The following is a 17577-nucleotide window of genomic DNA, read 5'->3' as shown; positions in this document are numbered from 1 at the left end:
ACTTAGAATGGGAGATGGATCGGCTTGTGAAAGCGAAGAGAAAAGTCGAAAATATGCAATATGAAAATAATTGAAGACAAAATGTGTTTTACTGAGAAAAAACAAGATTTGGTTTTTAAAAAGCCTTTTTCCAAAAGGTACATCTGGAAAAAGGGGGGGTCGTCTTATAATCAGGGTCGTCTTATATTCGGGCCAATACGGTATTAGTATTATTTATTAATATTTTCAATTAGGTTTTTTACCATTTATAAAATAAATGTTTTAAAATTTTAATTCCTTTTTTTGTGCTTTTGTCAATTTTGTTTTCATTTGAATGGCAGTTTAAGCATAATACAGTTGTCATGTGTTTTTGTCAGTTTGATTAGTTTCAGGCTTATTTTAGTTGAAATTTCATTCATTTTTGAGCTTTTGTCTAACTGTCTAATTTTTTAGTTTTTTATATTTATATTTAGCTTTCATTTATTTTTAGTTCCGGTTTGAGTCATTTTAGTACTTAAAATTATTTAATATAAATTTTTTTAATTTATCTAATATTTATATTTTCATTTAATTTTTTATTTTAAATAATAAAAAAAGTTTTAGCTTTAGTTAACAATAACAAAACTGGTTCACATTATAGTAAAGGACTATTCAATCACTTGTCGATCAAAACAGCTCGTCACTTGTGGCTGGTTAGGACAAAAAGATTTTAAAATCGCATTTTGTCATTTGTCTTTTCATTGTGCCTGGTTAGGACAAAGTGTAACAGACAGACATTTTACTGACAGTTAAATTCTCATTACTGCGGCGTCACGCCTGCATAGCCCCACCCACCATGAAATCCCATTCTGCATGAACATATTAAAATAAATCATGGCCTGATATCCTGCCTGTTTTGTGCCTTTTTTGTGTATTGCAGCATTTTTGCATTTAGAGTGGACAAAATAATTACGTGTTGCTGGGAACTTACCACATCATTTCTGGGAAGGACGTGGTAAGGCTAACAATATGTCTTAAACTGTGGCAGAATCATTTCAGAACACAGTCTACACAGTCACAGTATTTTGTAGCAGTGGGGTAGTGCTACAAAATAATATACAACAGAGGACGGCTGCTTTTTTTATCAAGAACAATGAGAGGGGAAAAGGAAAATCATAAACTACAGCGGCCTAGAAAGCTTGTGTGAAAGGACTGGATTTAAGCAGCCATTATACATGTCACCATGAAGAACAGCAGAGAGGAGGATAAAGTGTAAACTCACTAAGTTATGGCCGGGGGGAAGGGAGAGGAGGTGTGAAAGGAGGGAGAGAGGAGAGGTAGAGGAGGTGTGTGTGTGTGTGTCTGGGAGATCATTCCCCCTCTGCAATTAAAACAGCTGCCAAGGTGAATCTATGCCTGATCGATCAGAGGCTTCTCACACTCCGTTCACAGTCTTCAGCTGGGAGATCACACCGTCCATCTAAATGAAGCTTGCAGTGAATGTGTGTGTGAGACTCTGAAAGCACATTTTCTGAGCAGGTGTACAGCTTACAAAATCAGTGAAGTACAATGCCAGAGACTAGCAGATGTGTGCTGCTGCTCCTTCTGCAGATAACAACAGCCCTGTTCCAATCCAAGCCAAAAGGCTGAATAAACGCAATGGAAGTTTGCAAACTTTTTTCTGCATTGAATCTATTCACGCCAAGCCTGATGCAAATGTAGGACAGTTTTTGAAAAAAATGTATGATGATGTGAATAAATGCAAAGTATTTTCCAGATACAATCCACAAGAATATATGAAGAGTTTATTTGAAAAAAACAGATAACTCCGTTTTTAAATTTTTTTAAAAATCATGTCTTTTGTTATGTTATCATGTTTTTATTGTGTTTTATTGTGTTAGTTAGCTGTATTTTTTTGTTATTTTTTTTACCCAATCAAAATAACCCAACTGCAGTTTGATTGAGATTAATTGGAATGCACAATGAAAAAACATGATTATTGAGTTATCGTTTTTTTGCAAATGAACTCTTCATATCTAACATCTAAAAAAAAAAAAAATCCATAGGATTTACCAATACTAAAAAATTAACATCTAATGGCTCTTTCAGATTTGCATTTGAGGAATTGTGTATTTTTTTAAATTTTTTTTTATCCTTCACTACAGCAAAGAAAAGCGGGGTTCAAATATAAATTTTGACATGACTCATAGTAAATGATGCTATATTTCAGCAATTGCTTTAGTAATGTTGCTATAATAGAGATTTTGTGCATTTTGTCTTTGTACTGATGTTCATTAACATGAATAGAATTATAGAATAATAGAAAGAACGACAGAAAAATGGAACAGTAGATAGAACGATAGATAGAAGGATAGAACAATAGAACGATAGATAGGTATAGATAGTTTTTTAAAATTATTATTATTGTTTTTAAAATTTTACTTTATTTTAGAATTTCCTGTATTTTATTATTGGTTTTGTTCAGCACTTTGGTCAGTGTAACGCTGAATTTTAAATGTGCTCTATAAATAAACTTACTTACTTACTTACTATAAGTAGATAGATAGGCAGATGGATAGATAGATGGATAGATAGACGCAGATGAAAATCTTCATAGTTCAGAGAATACATTTTTTTTAAAAGATTAAATAAATAAATACTTGGCCCAGCAAACAGAAGCTTGGGAAGTTACTATTTAAAAAAAAAACAAAAAAAAACCATGCAAATCTTAAAAAAAAAAAACAACATGCAAAAACCAACCTAACCAAAATGTTTAAAAAACTGGATCTTCTCAGTACAAGCTTTTAAACTAATAGGAAAGCATTTAATCTTTGTAAAATCTTCCTGCATGAAAGTCTGTGCTGTAAATCACATACTGCATGTCAAACATAAAAGCTAAAACAGTTCAGCCGTGTGACCCACAGAGATAGTTAAGAGTGTATTGTGTTGATGTCAGAACAGCTGGGCTCCGCCACAGCACACTCCGCTCATCACAGTCAGCAGGTGTGCACACGCACAGAAACAAACACTAACAATGTGCCTGTGATGCAGCAGAACAGCATGTTTGATAGTGTGTAAACTGTGAGCATCTAAATCTGTGTGTTTTTCCACCTTCTGCTCTTGTTAGAGAAATAAAAGAAACCGTGCCACCCTAATCTTCCTAAACTGTCGCTCACTCTGCAGATTTCACAGGTTGGAAAGCATGTGGCATTCAAAAGAGATTCCCCTCTTGGAACGTGACACTTGCGCGCACAATTACCATTATTCCCGGGAATATGTTCAAACGGAGGACATCTTCACGTCTGCTACTCTACCGGATTAAAAGTGAAATAATTGCCCCTGTCACAGCCTTTGGTTCTGGTATGACATCCTCCTTCTGTCGAAATCCTGCTTTAAAAGCGTGTTTTTCTTGTGCTGCCCATTTTCTAAGAGCTGCCATAAATAAAAAAAAAACAAAAAAAAACAAATGAGTCACCACAGCAGCTCTCCAACGTAGGAGAGTGGGGTGAGGGAACATTTCCAAATCTGCACTTCACTTATCTATAAAAAACCCATGCGTTTACCGAATAACACATCCGGTGCCGGGAACTGTGTGGTGGAGGGGTGAAAATATTGGTAAATGGATTGTATAACAAGTGAGGATGTCAGCTGCCTCACACTCAACGAGGAACACATCAGCGAGCGTGTGTGGACATCATCCATCAATGCAAGTGTCCGTGCAAGTGCTACATTTTGCACAAGACTGCAGACTTTATTCACATGTGCTGCAGACTGCTGATAATGTCAGTCTGGTGTCTCTCGCTCTGCGTAGACAGCGGTGAGAGACAGCTGCGGTTGGGCGGTGTTTGGATGTAGAGCATGGCCTCGCTTTGCACCCTGCTGCTATACAGTGTAACAAGAAAAAAAAAATAGGGTTTGACCAGCTCTGTGGTGGAGGTGAGGGGACAAACGGTCCGGTGCCGTCTGAGGATGCAGAAGACACATGTGCACAGGCATTCTGCCCGGTAACACTCGAAAGCAGAAAGACGATTGGCCGACACAGAGTCTTTAGTTCTCAAACTCTGTGGCCTCTTCACGCAGGCATGGCGCTAAACATGGGGCTCCCTCCCCTGCATTAATACATTCAACCTCTCATCTTGTCTTTAGAGACAGATTCATTTGAATGTTTTTGTGCAAAGTTGATTTCCAGGGTCAAGCCTTCAAAGTTTAAACATGCATTCATTAGCGATGGCTTTGAGAAACCTAAAACCTTTTATTTTTCCATTATTCCCCAAATCAAAACGCACTTCTCAAAGCTCTTCGCTTGAGATAGGGGAGAAAGAGAAAAAAAGACTAACAGCAAAAAAAGTGCACTGAAAAGAGGTGTGAGAAGCGAAGCAGCATGCAAATAACTCACTCTTACAAAGTCTGACAGCCATTGATTTTTTTCTTCGTATTTCACTCTATTTTTCGCTGTATTGTTTGATTGCGTTTGTGGTGACTCATTTCTATCTTTTAGCAGGGCCATCCGGCACTCTCTTTAGATACACTCTCAAAAGCAACACAAAAGGAGAAAAAGAACTGAGAGGGTGAGCAAGAGAATGAGAGGGCACAAAGAAAGAGGTAAAGCTGGGGTTTTGTCCTGAGGTAAGGCATTAGACAGCTCTAGGAGAGCGAGGATGGGAAATGAAAGGTTGTATGGGTTAGTTGAAAGCGGGAGTTCATCTGAGCCGGACTCTAGAAAAACACACATTATTTATTAACCAGGGACACTATCAGGAGGAGCAGACGGTCTACTCATAGTTTAAACAAATTGGTGGAATTGCAATGTTCAACGAGATGAACTCAGAAGATAAAGTCTGGATTTCTAATTTCAAATAGCCAGTTGGCTTTTTGGGAGATTCAACTCCTGGTTTTTCAATGTAGAAGGTAGTTTGCTGGTTTAGGCTAGTAAACTGGTCTCCCAGTTTTGGCCAAGCTGGAGTTCAACAAGTTTGCCACAAGGTCTCTCAGTCTGACCAACTGAAAAATGTCCAAAACCCCTGTAGAACAAGCAAAATGACTAGTGAAAATTAACCACATTGTTGTCCACCCTTCTGTAAACACCTCTAAATTAATCAAAAATGACTAGCTTGACCAGTGGAAGCCAAGTTAAAGGGGTCATATGATGCTATTTTAAAGATCATTATTTTGTGTATTTGGTGTAACAGAATATGTTGACATGCTTTAATGTTCAAAAAACACATTATTTTTCAAATACTGTACATTATTTGTAACACTCCAAAGAGAAAGGAAAACTTGAAATCGCATCATGTGACCCCTTTAAGAACAGTAAACCATCTTAGGTTTTTACGGTTCTTTATGCACCAAGAGCTTGTAACACTCCAAAGAGAAAGGAAAACTTGAAATCGCATCATATGACCCCTTTAAGAACAGTAAACCATCTTAGGTTTTTACGGCAAAGGAAGATAAATCATTAGAGCCCTATAAAATCAATTTTTAATTTATTTTTTCCCTGAAATACTGCGTTGTGCATTTACATTTTTTCTGGTAAATAAATTCTAGTAAATAATTTTTCTGGTAAATATTCCTTAAAAAAATTATGTTTTAATAAAATTTTTAGTAGTAGTAGTAGTAGTAGTACTATCATTACATTAAGTAATATATTTCTGTCACAGTTTCTTCCAGTTAAGCCGAACTTTTATTTTGACAGGTTGCTGTGAAGACCTGTTTCTGTTTGTATATATATGATATGACAAAACATTTTCTTAAAAAAGAAATGAAGAAAGAGTAAAATGCTACTGAAGTGACTCAGCTCTGGAAATTATGTTCATGTTTTCAGACTTGAGACAGCAGTCTGAAAACGCCACGCACTTCAGTATGTGTGTAGTAAATCAAACAGTGCGTCTGCACCATTCTTTCATACAGGGACACGCAGAACATGCATGATTCTGATTTAAATAGTATATTTGCGATTTAATATTCACAGACACCAGTCCATATCCTGCTTTCATTTATGTGTACTGACCTACTTTTTATTTATTCACCCAAAATTTGTGTTATACAATAAATTAAGTTTTTTATGACCTGATTCCGTGATTCCATCCACGTTTTCCACATCGCGGTAATCACAGGGCCCTACATTATACCCTTACAAATTATTAGAAGCAAAACATTTGGAAATTCTCGGGTGCACTGTCAAGTTGGCTGCTGAGCAAATCAACTCGCTCTATTAGCATACTAACACTCAAACCACTTACTAGATCCCTAAACAACACTGATATGGGCCGAACAGGCACACTTTGTCAAATAAGAATGATAGCTGGCAACCTACAGAGTTCACCTATGACTTGGGAATCATGGGATATGTTGAAAAAGGCCAACAGTCAGATCTTACTGTGATGTTGAAAATAGACCAGGTGCTAATTCTAAAAACTAAACACAGAGACACTTACAGATATACTTGTATTTAAAAAATGCTTGGGAATACAATAGAGAGCTACTTTCCAACAATGTGTGGGCATTCATTTTTAAAAGCCGTGACCTCATGGACGAGAGGATGCTGACCTTCAATCGACTACAGAGAAGTCAATACGACTATTAGACTATCGAGTTTTCTTATCCAACATTCCAGAGCACAGTCGATACAGTAGTTAGTAGAAGAGAACAAAACAGAGTCCAATCCACACAGTGTGATTTAAACAATCAGTTCAACCAGAATAGCACTCGATCCCATAATGCACCACGTTCTTTATTTGCAGACACAGTTGCATTAAACGCAGTTAGCGTTAATGTTTCTACTGTTTCTGTGATAAACAGTAAAATCACAGTCACCCACACATAGGTACTCTAATGTTAGTAATTGAGTATGTTACTGTCGGTCATTCCAGTGCAAGTTAATTTTAGCAAGGTTTTTCCTTTTCAGTGCTAATACTACAGTAATTAAACTGGCACTCACAGTGAAGCTGTAGAAATGAGCTAATATGACAATTATCATCTAAAAGAGTCCTTCAGCATATTATAGATGTGGACTCAAACACTGTAATCTGATGATTTGACATAAAACATACTTAAACAAGAATGTTACAGAGATCAGCATGATTTGTGGTGAGACTGATGACAATGGATCCTGCAAGACCAGTTCTACTCCGTCACAGAAATCTAATACGGGCGTTGACTCTCAGACGCAGACATGGAGGTTTCAGATGGGACCTAGAGATGAAGAAGCGCTCTGTTTAGTGATTGTAGGACTTACGGGTGGTGCTGGTAGGGCTGGGCACCCAGTTCTCTGTGAAGTTGACGTTGCACATGTTGGTGCTGCAGCAACAGAATCTGTAGGTGCCATTCTGGATCTGTGAGGGCGTGGTGGTAACCACGCAACGGTCGTCATGGCAGTCCTGCTGGTCGCCAATGTAAGTCCAACAGCCTGCAAAGAAGGGATGCAGATGGTTGAGTGAATGAGATACAAAGTCTGTAAGAATGTGTGGGGATGAAAAACATTTGTGTGTGTATGTGCGTGCGCATTTTAAAGTATGCATTTTGTGAAAAAGTCATCATATCGTATCGTATCCTATATATATAGAAAATTGATGAATTTTAATATGACAATGAATTAATGCATAATATATATTATATTTAACATGACAATGAATGAATCATGAATACTAATTTAGCTTTTATTAATTAAGATTTCTAAATTATCAGACATTTTTGTTTAATTTATTGAATGTTCTAAAACACAATCATGCAAACCTATTAATCTGTGTTAGAGTGCAGTTATTAGCTTAATTTAAAAGAATAGTTTAGTCGAGATGTTCTCATGTTCTTGTAAACCAGTATGCTGTCATTTTTCAGTGAGTAAAAAGCTTAGCATATAATAGTAGCACACTTTAAAACAACATGGAGGTAATGCTGAACAAACTTTTGAACATATTTTATGGTTGCACCGTCTCTTTAAGAAAAACAGAAGTCAATGGACAGTCCTCATAAGTATATATGCAGAAGTTTTTGAGTGTTTGAGTTCATCCTGACCTTGTTTGACCAGGCGGATCTCTCCGTTGTGTGTTTTCTCCCACAGGCCGTAGCAGCGGCTGCTCTTGCTGCACAGGATGGTGTTATTTTCTCTGGTGATGTGCCAGTCAGCAGCCACACTCTGCTCATCCACCTGCTGGTGCTGGTCATTAAAAGCACACTCCCGCTCTCTCTCCTCACTCTGAGCAGCTGCCGAGACACAAAATGAGAAAAAAAAGAGATGAGATTATTAACAAAACACACAACATCCATCAGGAACACTTCCTGTAGGCCTACATACACATACACACTACGGAAAAGCAAAGTGAGCATTACTTATAACAGTCCCTTTAAGACAAGTCAGGCCACATAGCAGCCATCTTGGGGTCTAATATATATGTGACCCTGGACCACAAAACCAGTCTTAAGTCGCTGGAGTATATTTGTAGCAATAGCCAAAAATGCATTGTATGGGTCAAAATTATTGATTTTTCTTTTAGGCCAAAAATCAAAAAATTTACCCTTATGACTGGTTTTGTGGTACAGGGTCACATATATAGACAGATATTTTAAGTCACAATGAAATGTATTTTCTAAATGCATGTTACATGTTATCTTATAAACTGCGTATACTGTTCTACTTGTCTGTGTCAGCCGCACCACACGGATACGTTTTCTTCGTTTATTTATGCTTTGATTTGAACAAAAACAGCATATCCGTGTGGTGCGGCTGACAGTCACAAGCCTCCCGGTTTTCATCCAAAATATCTTAAATTGTGTTCCGAAGACGAACAAAGCTTTTACGGGTTTGGAACGACATGGGGGTAAGTGATTAATGACAAAATTTTCATTTTGAGGTGGAGTAACCCTTTAAACAAAGTTTTACACATCCCTTGCCTACTGAAATGTTCACTTATTAAATATTCTGGTAAATTTAATAAACTTTCAGCTCAGTACATTCATCTTTAACACAGATTTCCCCCACAATTAATGCAGAAATCTGTGCACCTACATGACTTTTTTCAGTCCTACAAAATGATTTCCTGCCTGGAGGAAGCTGAAGAGTTCATTCTGTGCGGAGGATAATCAGGTTGAATGTGGGCGCGTAAATCTGATCGATAGCTAAACCTTGATTAATCGGACGCAATAGGAGGGGCGGGGGGATTTGAAACGGTCCGACGGCTTTATGCTGGGAGCGAAACAACAGAACACCTGGGGCCTCCACGGCACCTGCTGCTACTCCATCCAACCACGTACACATTCGCTTACGTGTACACAATGCGCACCACCCAAAAAACTCCATTACAAAGCTTCCCTAAGTCACTGTCATGACAACAAGGGAAGGGAGGGGGGAAACAACAGTGCGCTGAGCGTACGTGCAGAAAACAAACCTTTTGAGCACTGCCGTGTATTTAGAAAACACAAAGCCGTGATGACGGATAAGGGCCCAAGCCAACGGGACTGCCCTCATTTCCATGAGCAGAGCCAGCGGGGCTGAATTCTGCTGTCGGCTGATCGCAATCTCCACCGCAGCTGGCCCGTGCTCACCCCAACTGTATCCAATGAATTAATCCTCTCTCTCTCTCACCAGCACTGTCATGCAAATCGTCAGGCCAGTGTCTGAGTTACCGAGAGGGAAAAATCATAATGCCACTCGTTTAACAGGCTTGGTGAAGTCACGGATCTGGGCTATTGTATTCACAGCGTTCAGACAAGTGAGCTGGGAGGGGGAAAAGCCCCCTGGTAGCATCATCACCGGTATCCGCGTCCCCTCCGAGTCCAGAGAGAGAGAATTGCCGCTGTATGTCCCTGGGGGAGGCCTTTGTCTGCTCCTTTACAGGAACGAAGCCTGAAACGGCTGAACCGGTTTGTATCACGCCGCACACACACACCAGCAAGTGGCAGCGCGAGCATGGATGAATGTGTCCTCGGCGTAGCCGCGGATGCCTGGCTCTGCAGGACTCCTCATTATACCGACCAATCCTTAATCTAAAACAGGGCTGCTCGACCCGAGACTGAGGCGCAAAACGGTCCCTCAGCGGCTTTTTTTTTTCAGTTTGTGAGCCCCTCTTCAAGACAAAACACAGAGCTCCACTGGGGGCCGTAAAGGGATGAGATGCCTCCCAATTACGGGGTAAAGATGGAGGATCCCGTCTCAACTGACGGTAATGAGGGCTGAGCCAGATGGATGACACTCACGTCCTCTTCCTCTTTGAGCACTTTTGTTTGCGCAGTTACGAGAGAGTGACCGGGGTGTAATATCACATTCATGTTGATTGTTTATTTTAGGCCCCGTCTTTGTTTTTGAGTCAGTGAGACAGGTCATTAGGCGCGACAGTTTCCTGTAATTTGGCTGCGAAGCCGCGTGCCTACCCCACAACACAGGGGTGCAGAGGAACAAGAGCGGCCTACAGCAGGGCCTTCAGATCCAATCACAAAGCAACACATGGTGAAGGAAAACACTGTAGCGTTTTGGCTGGCTCCAAAGCAACGCCTCAGGCCATAAGTGGCTTAGAGTTCGAGTGCTGGAGAAAAACAGCAGGACACTAAAGGCTGATTTATACTTCTGCGTCGGAAGACAACAACGGAACAGGAGAAGATGGCATACTTTCAATCTCCACAAGGACTTGTACCACGGCAGATAAACATTGTTTGTCGCGGACAACTACTGATGTATAATGCTATGTAGTATAATAAATGATAAGACACTTGACTTGTTCTTTGTTTTATTTTATATAAGATTTATTAAAGTGCACATAACATCCAGACACATTGGGGGACTGGAAAATTAAAAAGGTACTGCTGGCACAATATATATTTATATATTTTTTCTTGAAATCTCAAGTGACGTTTTTCCTCCTAAATAGGTCTGACGGCGTTATCTGAAACTTTCATTCCTGCACAGTACAGCTGGGATGAGAGCATTCTGGTTAAGTGTTTTCCTCATACCATGATTAATTCATCTTCACCAACTGGCTCCGTTCCATCCGGACATGCAAGACAGGCATCGTCGAATCTTCCAAATGACTTGGCTCTTTATTTTTGTCTGGTCAGTGACAGAAGAAAATTCTTCCACCTCTAGGTGGCAGGGTGCTTTGCTTTCCGCCGGGAGAGGACACTAGAAAGGGAGGAGGGTGGGGGCAGGGGAGGGGAGAGGGGGATTGTGGGATTGTTTTTGGGGGCAGTGGAGACCGTCTGTACCAGCCTGACTCTGCCCTGCTACTGTTTGTGCACCAGCTCAAGGTTAGAGCTGTGGGGGAGGGGGGGGGGAGAGGGGTATGGGGGGATTGTTTTTGGGGGCAGTGGAGACCGTCTGTACCAGCCTGACTCTGCCCTGCTACTGTTTGTGCACCAGCTCAAGGTTAGAGCTGCCGCTCGGAGGCCTGTCAGCATTTTCCCCAGATAACACTCAACTCTGCCTTACTGGGGACCTTCGGTCTGTGTTAGTCCCACCTCCCGGTCTTCATTTTAAAGGGAAAGCGCAGTCAAAAAAGCTGGTGCACTCCACAACGGCGGTAACTCACTTGTCAGCTAACGCCAGGAAAAACAGAAAACGAAACTACGCTTTTCTATAAAGAATACATCACAGTAAAGGACTACACGAATCTAAGCCGAGTACAAATCGTGATTAATTTATCACGTCTCCGCTGAGGCCAAAAGCTGAAGCTGCGTCTGCCAAAGAGCCGGAGGGCCTGTGGCCGTTTCCTTTCGAGTAAATTGTCTGATAGGTTGGCACAGGCCCCATCTCCTGCCAATGTCTCTATGGACAGGGAAGCTGTCAGGCTGGCTCTCAGATACAGGAAGGCAGAGGGGGAGTGCTGGCACTGGAGGGGGCATCAGCAGAAACCTCACTCCAGCTTGGCCTAGGAGAACTCAGGGGCCAAATGAAAGGAAGGAGGATGGTTCAGCAATTCCAGGGCCATCTGGCAGGGCAGAATCATGCAAGACCGTCAGGCAGTTAGATTAAGTGGCATATTGGTGTAATATAAAATTTTCTTGTACTACAGTAAGTGAAGGAAGGCTGCCTGATTTTTTTCTTTATAAAAAGATACCGTAGATCTTGTGTAGAAGTTTAAGTGTGGTATTTGTAGTAAGGTCACAGTGACTCAAAGGTAAAACCATAAATTGCTCAATACCACGGTTAGATCAATATAAGTACTGCATGCTTCATTTACAACAAAATGCATATTCCACAAATATATAATACATTATGTGAACTGATAGCTTGGAGGTGAAGTGCAACTAGCGTCATCAAACAGAACTGCAAAAATAATGTCTGATTTCCTGAATGCTACACTCATCTGCAATTGGTCAGTCAAACAGATAGTCCCGCCCCCAATCTCATATTATTGGCTGATTCAATGTCGCTGTGCCAGTATGGTCAGGATGCTGAAAGAAAAGTTTTACAATTCCACACAACTACAGTCTAAACTTTTTTAAGGAAATCAAACGGACCGAGGGATGCACAATATATATATATATATATATATACTGCAAAGATGTCAACAATTCTGTGTTTTTCTGTCAATATGGGGTGCTGTGTGTACATTAATGAGGAAAAAAAATTAACTTAAATGATTTTAGCAAATGGCTGCAATATAACAAAGAGTGAAAAATTTAAGGGGGTCTGAATACTTTCCGTACCCACTGTATATATATATAAAATCGGTAACTTATAGGTTTTACAGACTTTAATTAGCCATATTGGATATTTAAATGAACATGCTCATTTTCTCTATTTTTACATTTAGATGACCTTTGTCATCATCTAATGCTCACCTCAAGTTATTCAAAAACACATTATTTAATTTACATGCAACACTGTTAAATGTTCACATTTCAATATTTATTTCCATATTGTACACTTTCCTGTTGGGATGCCTGAATTCACTTGAATTCACTGATTTTCGTGTTTTATTTTAAATTAATGTAGACAAAACAGTATAAAATTTTTATCAGTTTATCAGTTATCGGCCTTATCATTAAAATAATTTTCAGCTTGTTACTATTGGCTATAACAGTTTTTTATATGAATATTTTAATACATTGTCTCAGCGCATTAAGCCAAGACAGGAGAAACTATGTTACAGAAAAAAATAAATTCCACACATTTCCAAACTATAATTGCAGCTGTCATAGACGCAATAAAAATGGAGATTCCCTCACTCCCATAATTTTCATAAGCCTTAGTATACATTGAAGTTGGAGTACTTGATCCTAGTTTGATCCCTGAACCACAGCCATGTATTCGTCAGGATGAGCTCAAGGCAGTGATCAAACACAGGAGAGAAAATTGACAAATCTGTATAACAGGAAGAAATTTATTTGGACCTGTGGATTCATAAGGTAACATCTACCGAGCCTCAGGGACAAGGCCATCGACTCGCTACAAGGAACAGCAAATCGAAAAAAATAATACAATTACTGCTTTACAGCTTTTGTACCTTTAGCTCAGGACAATTACTGTTCATTGTATCTCTGTGTTCTCGTTTAATCAAAGCTGAAGTAGAAGAACACGGCTGCACACCAAACACACGAGATATTCAGCTGCAGGGTCATAACATGTAAAATACATGAAAATTTATCTTGAAAAAACTTTAAATATCAGCGCTATCTGGCTTTATATGCTTTCCGAAACAAAAACAGGCCTCTAGATAATTAGCAAAACACCAGGCAGAGAGCATTTTATTGAGCTGAGCAGAGACTGTGGAGCTTGCAGTGCTGCTCAGTTTATTAACAATAATCAGAGTCTGGTCAACCCCGTCCAGGTCATTTACCTTATCTATCTACCTCTGCAGGACACCAGCTCTCCATCCCTGGACGCTACCAGTAATGTCTGCTTTATATCATGGTCATCTCAATAAGATTAGTCGAATGAATATGAAAGCAGAACGGATGTAGATGGATGCAAGACAACAATGTGGTTGTGGTGTTGGTTTCAAAACAGGGTTTTGATTATCCAATAATCTGCTGATTATTTCTTCGATACAAATCTTACATCTTACCCAATGCTTTCCTTCAAGCATACATGCAAATTGAAGACTATGTAAAGAATGATATTCACTGTAAGCAAAAAATAAATAAAAATCAAAGCCTTGTTGCGGCACTTTATGCTAATGACCTTCTCTGAAGTGTTTAATATGAAGCACTTTGGACAACTTGGGTTGTACACTTTTCTTCCCCCACTGCAGCTTACTCTGCGCCCTCTGGCATTTATTCCAAATGCATTTTTGCAGGTTTTTACTGCAATGTGACCAAGGATGATGGTTTTCTGTTCACTACTAACTAAAATCACATAAAATGAATGAAAAATTACACTCAAATTAAATTGAAAATCTAAAAACAAAAGCTAATTCAAAATAATAATTATAATAGCATATAAATAATACTCTAAACCAGGGTTCCTCAAATCTTGCCCTGGAGGGCCAATACACTGCAGAGTTTAGCTCCAGCCCTGATAAAACTCACCTACCTGTGATTTTCTAATGATTCTGAAGACCATGATTAGCATGCTGCTCTGGTGTGTTTGATTATGGTTAGAGCTAAACTCTGCAGGAAAGTGGATCTTGTGGGCCAGATTTGAGGATCCCTGCTCTAAACTATAATAACACTAAAAAACTCCACAATTATCGGACACAATGTAGAGAGAATTTTAGAGAATGTCGTAAAACTTAAATGAAATTAATAGAAAAAATATTAATTATTAAAATTAACAGATAATGTCCCAGTCTGCTATTTTACAGATTTATTTTTTAGTGTAAAATAATTTAAAATAACTGCTTCAAACCACAAAACAGACTCAAACGGCCAAGCACCAAAAGGTAATGCAATGCAATTTGTATCTAACTTCTGCAGGCATTTGATGATGCTTTCATAAAAGTTATATTAGTGTGCAGTGGCTGTTTGGGGCCCTTTGGGAGTCTTGTTGCCATTCCTCAGGAGTTTGCAGAGACAGTCTCCTTCTCAAGACTCTGACTTCCAGGAATGAGAGTGCTAGTGCCGTGCATTACAGTACAGCTCATCCGCCTGTGGCTCTATCAATGCAGACAGACAGAGAGAGAGAGAGAGAGAGAGAGAGAGAGAGAGACAGAGACAGAGACAGAGAGAGAGAGAGAGAGAGGGGGGAAGGTTTTCCCTGCAATCCCACTTCCTTAGGACAAATCTGACCCGCATAAGTGAAGTCGCTGCAGTCTCATGTTTGAGAGTTTTGTTGCCATTTGCCCCGCAGAGAGTCGCTTGCAGAGGAGCACAGAGATGTTTAAACAAGAGCGGCCAGCAAGTCAGTCATTAACCATCCGAACAACACAAAAAATTCTTCCTTCCAAATGGCCCCTGCAATACAGCGAAGCAATCCCAAGAATACAAAACCAACCCCGAAGGAACCGTAACAATGCAAATGACTTTTTTTTTCTGCAACAAAATGGACGTGATTCCGAAATAAAGATTGTTTCGTGTAAACCAGCTGTAAACTGCTGTTACCATGGCTAAGTGTTTCGTAAATGGACAGATGTCACTTTAAGGGAGACATTCGGCCTGTTGGCATAGTCTAATGGGAACCATTAGTGTGTTTTATGTGTGAGAAGGGATTACACACCACGCAACAGGGCACTCTGACCTGAAACTCACAAAAAACAACACTCAACCTAATAAACAATCATGACCTCTGACCAGATCCTACTGCCTAGTGTCCTGACAGCTGGTGGGAAATGTGTACAATGCCGTGTGTGTGTGTGTGTGTATCTACGTCCAGACTTTGGGAGGGCTAAGTGGGGGAACAGATAAGTCTGTCTGGACCCCTCCCCCATCCTTTTTTTCTGACGCACCCGGCTCTCCCTTAACGCCAGGGGGTCCTAAAGCTGCTTTGGCCAATGTAACCCCAGTGTCTCTTTCTGTGTCTGTCTGTCTGGGTAAATCCAGACTTTAAAACAAACAAAAAATCAGGCTGCTCTGAGGGCCTGATTGGGTACAAGGTGAGGTCAGTGCAGCAGGTGGCTACAGAGGAACGGAGAGTTCAAAAATACAAACCTAAGACTGAAAAACAGACATTATACAACAGATAGTTCAGGTCGAGTCCGAATTCTAATTAGCTGAGCCACAAATCAAAGCGGTTGTAAACTGGTGATAAACGAAAACCTACTAATGTACCAAGATGCTATGCTGCCTGGTAACAATATTACTTACTAGAAGAATGCATACCGTCTCCAAATATAAATTACAAAAATATATATTTTTTAATTTCACATACAGCCCAAGCACACACACAAAAAAAAAAAATTTAATTAAAATCTGTTTCCATCTACATACTCTGGTCTGGAATAACCACAAAAACAGACAAGCAGAGTGATCCAAAGAGTAAAATGTCCCAGTGTTTTATTAGATACCATACCACTTTCCAAATTAATATGATGCAGTCTAATTTTTTTATTTTTTGACATTAAATTTATTTATTTATTTATTTGCTTTAACAGCATATCAGCAACAATGGCTATATTCATGGCAACATTAACACTATCATTTCAATACATTTACAATAACATTTTCTAAAGAAGCAATCAATATACAAAACACATACAAATAACAACAGTAGTACTGATAAAAATCATATAGAATCTTTCAATTTAATCGAATGACAAAAATTCTAACATTTTTCCAGGAGAGACCTTTTTAAAAATGTCTTTTAATATATATTTTTTTGTGTAAAAATGCTGTCTAATAGCATTTAAAATGGGACATTCTATTAAAATGTTTTACTCAAAAAATTAAAAAAAACTCAAAAAAAGTCACAAACTCGTTTCTCCTCCTCTTTCAATAAATATGAATGAGTGAGTCTTGAATGTCCAATTTTTTATTTTGTCCTTTAAGGTAAAACTTTCTGAGATTAAAAATCTCTTTTACAGAAGTGACCTGGCCAAGATGCAGCACCACACCTCACAAGAACACCACCAAAACAATGTGCCGACAACAATTAAAAACATTTACAAATTAATTCTTCCTTTAACAGCTCATTAATCAAGAAATTAAAATTGTCCATTGACACTAAGGTCCGCAACTTCAAGTTGTGTTGTAAAAAGTTCCAATCATTGGGCGCTGCAAACTGAAAAGCTTGTTTTCCAAGTTCAGTTTGTGCAAATGGAACCGAAAGAATGTACAAGTCCTGTGAGCGCAGAAGAATAAGCTCCAGGAGCTTTAGGCTGGGTGAGGGAACAAAGATATGGAGGCAGTAAACCCAAGATGGATTTATAAATAAACATGTACCAGTGATTACGTCTGCGTGTTGATAATGACGTCCAACCAACTCTATTATTCTACCAATTCGAAATCTTGTATAAATAACCGGTCATATCTATTTTCAAAACAGTAATAGGGGATGCACTGAATGTTCGGCAACTGAAATTATTCGGCCGAAAATAGCAAAAAAAGCTCTTTCGGTGTTCGAATAAGCGAAAAGACCGAATAAATTGTACCGAACAATGATATGACGCAATCAAATAGCAACCAGCGAAGAGTGAGGTGTGCACTCTTTAATGTAGCACACATGTTAGCAGCGTGGAAGCATTTAAAACTGTCAGAGAAAGACACAAAAATCATTACAAACACCGACAGCGAGAGACCGGTTAGGACTGCATCGCA

At 39.3% G+C, this 17577-nt stretch overlaps 1 protein-coding gene across 1 annotated transcript in view; it reads right to left on the bottom strand.

The window, feature by feature from the left end:
- Positions 1–1537: 1537 nt before the first annotated feature.
- LOC107749896 (bone morphogenetic protein receptor type-2-like) overlaps positions 1538–17577 on the bottom strand; it is a 36640-nt gene continuing 20600 nt past the window's right edge. Inside the window, exons 2-4 of the mRNA XM_016565120.1 lie at positions 7969–8157; positions 7193–7363; positions 1538–1563 (exon numbers count right to left, since the gene is read on the bottom strand). Coding sequence (XP_016420606.1) covers positions 1538–1563; positions 7193–7363; positions 7969–8157 — 386 coding nt within the window. The remainder of the gene's footprint in view (positions 1564–7192; positions 7364–7968; positions 8158–17577) is intronic.

Source organism: Sinocyclocheilus rhinocerous, unplaced genomic scaffold (assembly GCF_001515625.1).
Source record: "Sinocyclocheilus rhinocerous isolate Xijiao unplaced genomic scaffold, SAMN03320098_v1.1 scaffold1473, whole genome shotgun sequence".
Taxonomy (NCBI): Eukaryota; Metazoa; Chordata; class Actinopteri; order Cypriniformes; family Cyprinidae; genus Sinocyclocheilus; species Sinocyclocheilus rhinocerous.
Note: the sequence above shows the minus strand (reverse complement) of the source record. Positions and strands in the feature narration are given on the sequence as shown.